Source organism: Montipora foliosa, chromosome 10 (assembly GCF_036669935.1).
Source record: "Montipora foliosa isolate CH-2021 chromosome 10, ASM3666993v2, whole genome shotgun sequence".
NCBI classification, from domain to species: Eukaryota; Metazoa; Cnidaria; class Anthozoa; order Scleractinia; family Acroporidae; genus Montipora; species Montipora foliosa.
In genome coordinates this window covers 20,351,853-20,359,352 of record NC_090878.1, presented here as the reverse complement: position 1 = coordinate 20,359,352, position 7,500 = coordinate 20,351,853, and the positions used below count along the sequence as shown (strand labels likewise).

At 38.0% G+C, this 7,500-nt stretch overlaps 1 protein-coding gene across 1 annotated transcript in view; it reads left to right on the top strand.

Moving 5' to 3' along the window:
* The first annotated feature begins 493 nt into the window (after positions 1-493).
* LOC137973120 (V-type proton ATPase 21 kDa proteolipid subunit c''-like) overlaps positions 494-7,500 on the top strand; it is a 26,505-nt gene continuing 19,498 nt past the window's right edge. Inside the window, exons 1-3 of the mRNA XM_068819863.1 lie at positions 494-667; positions 761-809; positions 4,558-4,641. Coding sequence (XP_068675964.1) covers positions 589-667; positions 761-809; positions 4,558-4,641 — 212 coding nt within the window. The 5' untranslated portion in view covers positions 494-588. The remainder of the gene's footprint in view (positions 668-760; positions 810-4,557; positions 4,642-7,500) is intronic.

Below are 7,500 nucleotides of genomic sequence, written 5' to 3'. Positions count from 1 at the left end.
CAACAGTAATCACTTCACGCAGCGTGGGAAAATTCCCGTGCGGTATATGACATAATGCAAACCTCATCGTTTTATTATTTTTGTGATTTATATATTTCTGAGGTAGAAAAAATCAATCAGCACTGAAACTTGTTTTAAATTTTGAATCTCCCTCCAAATTCTGGGGCTTCCGAATGGGACATTTGCATGATGACGCCATATGACCACAAGTACCAGAATCCTTCAGGTTTCGCTTGTATCATGTTAATTAGAGCTATTGTTATTTTTACCCCACTGGGAATACAAAATTTAAATATGAAAAGAAAAACAAACTGAATTGTGGTAGTTGTAGTCAAATGATGCCATCGTGAAAACTGCCTATTACTTACCGACTTCCTGTCGGACTGCCATTGTTACGCAAGCGGCCAATCAAAAATATAGTTCAAATCGATTATCCCAGAGTCTCTCCGGGCGCTCACCCGCTGGCCAAAAAGCCCGAGGACTCTGGGTACGAGATTGGGGACGACATCACATGAGAAATGAAATTAGAGATGAGAGGTGCTCGGTAATAAAAAAGAAACTGTATATTGAAGGGTTTTTGAAGCAGTTATGCCGTACGTAGCGAGCAATAACTTAGGCTACTACACCGTTGTTTATTCTCTAAGCCTTTTTATTCTGATATGTGTCGGTAAGTTTCCGTAGTTTCGTTATCGAAGACGATCTTTCGTATTCAATATGGCGATGGAGTCTGTCAGCTTTTGTTTTAAAACTTTCCTTGTAGGACTGTATTACAATCTCTCTGGCCTAGGGACAAGATTTGATTTTGGATGGTAAGTTTCCATTTATTCCATTGTCGTCTTGATACAATGACTTTTTTATTTTCTTTCCGCGGAAAGAAAATCAGAAAATTTAAGCTTGATCATATTAAATGAATTTTAAGCTTAATTGTACAGATGTACATGCATGGCGTTAAATTTATTTTGCGAAGAAGTGTATGAAATATTTTTACTCAAAGTATTTCACGTGCTTGATTGACTCAGATACCAAGTAGCTATCTGACAAAACAATTTAATTTGTCAAATAACAGATAAATTAATGATTATTATTATATGGCTTGTGTTTGTAGCCGATATAACGCGCGCTCTGATTGGCTAATTGTGACTGAATTGTAGGGCAATATTCTCCTGTAATGCCCACGGGCCGATTACGGGCTTGCAAAAACAAAGCAAAAGGTAATTAAAATCCATATAATAAACTACTTACTAACCGAGCTAGCTCGAGCCGTACTGGGGAATATTGGCCCTCGGTCGTTTTTGTACGGACCTCGTTATGCTCGGTCTGTACTGCCACGACCTCGGGCCAATATTCCCCAATACGGCCCTCGCGCTTGGTTAGTAAGAAGTTATTATTGGAAAAATGAGCACAGTTCTCCAGTGACAGAAAAATTGCCACTTTTGAGTTTTGCATACCTGCCAACTCTTCCGGTCTTCCCTGGAGTCTCCAAGTTTTTCATCAAATCTCTCCGGTCTCCTGGTTACAGCACCAAATCTCCCGGGAAATACCTCCCGTGGTCTGTTTCAACATTGTTTCATTAATTTCGTTATCTTCGAGATGTCAAAAAGGAAAATAAAACAAGAACTGCATTCTAGTGCTCTTAAAACAGAGCAATCACATTGATATAGGCAATATTTAACAAGAACCGTAATTGGTCAGAAAGCAGCCAATCAAATTGCACAATACGTGGTAGAAAGTGGGTGTGGTTATGGGAACAATAGCAATTGCTGTTCTAACCGAGAAACGTCGGGAACATTCGGAAGGGCTTCGGGTGATTTTTGGAGAGTATTCAGATATTGTCGAAAGTGACATTCTTACAATGCAAAGATTTTTAGATGTCTCCAGATTTTTGTACTCTGGTTGTTGGCAGGTATGATTTTGTTACAGAACACAATAAAGCATTTTTCAAATTATGTGGTGAAACAAATCACTAGGCCACTGCTGAGTTCACGTCTGTCTCCTCTTCAAAGAGAGTTCAAGTGTGAAGTTTTTAAGATGGTAATTAGTTGTACTTTTCATATGATTGAAAACCAATGTTCCTAAGAAAAATCTTGTGCTCGCACTTGCTTTTAAGAGGAGACAGACAAGAACTTGGAAATGTCTTATTTTTCTTGACTGGAACTCTGGTGATTAGATGGCCATGTTCGTGTACAAAACAAAAGCAAAGTGTCGCTCGGGAAATTCCCAAAATACTTTTTCACCATTGTTCAGTACATCAACATGGCTGCCACGATGTCAGGTACAAGCCAAGGATTACGTAGCTGCGCGTTTCGCGGTTGGGCCATAAATCAACGGGAAAAACTTTGTCTGAAACTTACAGTACAGACCTCGATCTTGGTTAGTAATAGGTATGGGTTACCAGGTTTTTTTGCACAGGGGCAAATAATGTCAGAAGATGTTCAAAGACTTTCAAGAGACCTTTTTTCTGGTGCCTTTCTCTAAATCGTCTGGCATTAGACAGAGTAAATCTGTAAGTGGTACTATTGGGAGTTAAAGGGTTAAGTCAGAGTTTTGACGAAAGTATGGTCATTCAAACTGACTTTTTTTGGGTTGGTTTGAGTTTATTTTACTCTACAATTTAATTTTTTTTTGAAATGTGTCAGCTCAGGGTGTAATGGTTCAGGCCAAACAAGTCCATACAATTTGGGGTAGAATTTGACCATTCAGGCTTATTAGGCCCACAAACTTAAGACTGTAATAAAAATACACTGTTGACCATAAATACCTACATGGCCCTTTCATAATATTATCATTATTGGTTGTCAGGACTTCAACACTGAACAATAGTTGTCCCACATAATTATTGCAATTTCAAACCCAACATAATAGTTGAAGCATCTTAAATCCAATGTTCTAGGGCAAGTTGAAAAGTAATGAACTACCTCAATTTGTACCGGTACATACTTGCATGTACTGCATTGAAGCTGACTTTTATAGTTAGATATTTTGACCATCATGTAATTCAGTTCATTCTAATTTCGGTCCTATCAGGTTGTTTCTTTCCCTACCGTTTCCTTTACTTCCAAAGCGACTGTCGAATGCACTTTAATATTCAGAGATTATTATTAGTATAAGAACCTTTTTTCCTTGCTAAGCAAGTTCATTTAATTGGTGAAGAGAGCCAGTATGGAGCAAAGTTTCCTGACTGAGAAAGCAAAGCATAGACTGAGCGTGAATGAGCCAGGCCTTGAACTAGGAACCTAGGAACAGGGGTTGAAATGTTGCCTGTCTACCTGTCGATTTCAGGTAATTTTAGGAAGTGACAGGTAAAAAATATTGATGCCTGTCGCTGGCGACAGGTAAGAAAACCTTAGTAATACAGAATTTATCGATTTGAAAAATATTTTCATCCGTTTCTCCACCCGAAGTCGTTCTCACTATTGCAACTCTCGCACAGTAATTACCAGACTCTACTCAATAAGAGTAAGATGATGCAATCTGTGTAGTGCACATTACAAAGACAGCAAATGTGTCTTGCTCCCGCGTTTCTTTGCTGATCAGGCGTGAGTTCACAATATGGATCGTTTTATGACCCGTAAGGAATGTGCTAAAGAAGCGGAGGTTGAAGAAGTACACGTAGCCTTTGGAAACACAGACAACCAAAAATAATAATGTGCGACTATCCAAGTTCAACGAGAAATGGAAAGATGCATGGGCGCCCGTGGTTGTCAGCAGAGGATGGAAAGATGTTCTGTTCTTACTGCAAAGAGTTTGATAAAACAAGCAGAAACAAATTGTTCTAAGGCTGTGAGTCGATGCGCAAAGAGAATGTCTGCTCACATGAAGGGCTAAGGGCAACAAGCATAAATGACCTCATGCATGTTGCCCTTAGCAGGGTCACTGTAAAAAAACTTTAACCCTGAGCCTGCCATTGGATTATGGTGGAATGATGCTAAGAAAACCAGGAGACTAGTAGATGCCTATGGGTCAAACACAAGGCTTCAATAGGCTGAGACAATAAGTTGACAACAAAATGTCAGTGCTTTCTATCAGTTTATTATCAGTGATTGTACAACCCCAGTTGAGTTTTAAAAAGTAAAAATAAAATAATATTAAAATAATATTGTTCAAGTTGGATGTTGGTGGAGACAGGTAAAAAAATATTCTGCCTGTCACTAGACACAGGTAAACAGTCTGGAACATTTCGACCCCTGTAGGGATCACTAGGCCAACAACTTAACCACTATGTCCCTATGTCTCCGATTATAACAACACATTCAGGGTTCTCCAGGAGCTTTGGCGACCGTCGAAAATCGCCATCTACTTGACCTGGGTGCAACGGTTATTCAGGGAAAATGTATATGCATTTTTTGGGGCCAGCTTGGCAAGGAAAGCAATTTTGCCAGCTACTTGTATTTTTTCTCTGTGTACTTCAAAATTTTGACATTTGACATTAAACTTTATTATGATGGCACTAGTTATGCCAAGACATTTCTGCGAGTCTAAAATGTGACTTCAACTTGTTATAAGACCTAATTGCTCATGAACAACTGTTTTGCTTTAAATTAATTTTTTTATGCTCAGGTTCCTGGGCGAAACCTCGCCATATATGTGGGCGTGTCTTGGGGTTGGAATTTCAATTTCTCTGTCAGTGGTTGGAGCAGCGTGGTAAGTTGTGCTGTCCAGTCTGAGGATCGTTTCCGCTAGTAGCATCTTATTATTTTTGTTGGGGAGTTTTTAAGTTATTCGTAGCTGTACAATGTATTACAAAATTCTCAATTTTGATTGATTGTGTGCGAACAACTCCAAATGGGATACCTGTAATTGGACACCTGTGGCATTTGTTTGTCAATCACCTGTGCTTGGATGGGGTCATTCTTGCTGTTTTTCTACTGTTTGCAAAACAGATTGAATATAATTTGAACTTTTTGACACAAAAAGGTATTGAAATTTGTAAAAGTTACCATTAATTAGTAATTGAACCTTGTGTCATTCAATTCAGGGAGTAATTGTGCTCATACAGAGGTAATTTCAAATCAGCCTGCCACTGTCTGCTTGGCCGATTTTAAAATCACATGTACAATTACTCCCAGAAGTGTACTCCACTCGGTGTGATTGGCATTACAAACTGTGGGCAAAGTTTGAGCAGTAGTAAATGGTGCAACAAGGCAACGTAATAAAATTAATAATTATTTATTATGGGGTGTTTGTAGATGAGTCTTCCGATTTTATGGTAATGTACAGTATTGCGTCTCAATAATTACTTGCATTTTGGTACATAACAATAATAATAATGATAATAATAATCATAATAATAATAATAATAATATTATTATTATCTTTAAAACTGGTAATCTTAGGTGGTGTTAAGCTATATACATGGCATCTGACAGGATGCGGCGATGCGGATCCGCATAATTCACTGAAATCCGCATCTTCCGCATAATTCCGATATTTTCCGCAAAACACAGAAGAAATATCTGATATTAGTGATAAAGCAGCTCCTTAACATCCTCAAAAACATAAAAGCCGAAGAAATTGACTGTTTTGAAACGCTTATTTTCCTGAACATTGAAGAAAACACGCCATTTCGTTCGCAAGATGAAAGTTCGTAAGAAAGATCGCAAGCAGTTTCCGCACATTTTTTCGGCAATTAGCCTGGACACTAGTTTTTGTTCCTACAATGCTTTCCATTGGACGAGAAACAGTTACACTTCAGCAAATGACGTAACTGATAAGAAACTAAGGGCGCGTTCGATTGACCGTATTCCGGAATAGGATTACATGGAATACAAGTTAGGAATCCTTGGTTTTTACGGAGATTCACATTAAAAATGTCTAACACCATATCTTTATTATCCTTGTTGCTTTAAAACGCCAGACATACCGTTTTGAATTCATCACTTCACGTATTCTTATTCCGGAATACGGTGAATCAAACGCACTTTAAGTCAATGATCGAGGGAATGGATCGCGCTCCAAAGGTATTACAATTTTGCTCCATTATCTCCAAATTGAAACAAAATTCATGATGAGAAACAAAATAATTTTTTATCGCTTTATTTATTTTACCAAAAGTTGCGGGAAAATCCCAACTGCTAACCCTTTTATTTCAACGGTGAAAGCTGGTCGCAAATTGATGACTCCTCCATGTAATTTAATCACAAAGGGCAAAAATTCAGTCACAAATGCGATCGTATTAGTTGCAATTTCGATTACGGATTTACCGTAAGCATGTAAATACATTGGACGGGCCTAATTATTAGTTTTATAACTTGTTTAAGTTTCCGCATAATCCGGTGTAATTTCCGCATAATCAACACATTTTTCCGCATAATATGGCCAAAAATTTGCGCATAATCTTTAATTTTTTTCTGCATCTTATCAGAAGCCATGTATATAATATAAAAACTATTGGAATTAAAGGTGAATTTTAGTAATTTTTCTGTTTGATACATGTAGAAGTAGAAGCACTTTATTGAAAGGTTTAACATGTAATTATAATACTGGCAGCGAGCAAAATGTCTACCTTAAACCTTTCAGTAAGGGATTTATTATTCCACTACTACGCCATTTTCTTGGCTTCTTCCTGCATTGACTGAGAATCATATCAATTCCTTAATAAGGCACATGCGAAAGAAGAAAACGACATGGACACAACCATTCAAATGTCTTTTATTTGAATGGATAAACGGAAAATGACAAGTGACAAGTGTTGACAAGCTATGGCCATGTATTTCAGGCACGGGCTTAGCAACATGTTGAAAACAATATATTTATTGAAAACCTCCCATTCTATCTGTGTTTGCTCTATTCTAAACTGGTCAAACCAAGACACTCCAACTTGTATTACATGTACCATCTCTTATTTTGCGTGTTCTCTTGACCAAATATGGTAAAATGTGTCACAAATTGGAATAATAATGTAACTTAAACATAATATCATAGTCTGTCAAGTTAAAAGTACATCATCCTTTTGTTTGTTTCGCCCAATGTAAAGGAATTCAGTGGTCGTCGGATTCCAGATCCCAGATCCCAGCCCATGGATTCTGGATCTCGAATAGTGGATCCTGGATCCTGAGTTGTGGATTCTGGATTCCAAAAGCAAGGGTTCCACAGAAATGGATCCTGGATTCCATACAATGGGTTCTGGATTCTGTGCTCTGGATTCCAGATTCCAAACCTCACATTTACTGAATCGTGGAATTACTATTTCAAAAATGAGTGCGAGTGTATCGTCGGGGTTCCAAAACACCAGAAAACTGATGAAAGCATGAGGCCGCAGGCGGGGTGCTTTTATTGTTTTTGAGTGTTTGGAAACCCCGATGAAACACGATGCACGAGTTTTTGAAATGGCTTCTCAATTGGCGCCTAATTGCAAACAAAAGAAAGCAAAAATCACATAAGCATGTAATTTTTGCTTTCTTTTGTTTAATCAGTGCACAGTTTGTGATGATAATGTCCATGTTTTTCACAACTGAAGCTTGTTTATTTCAAGTAGCCACCATGGGTATTCTCTTCGCTCTG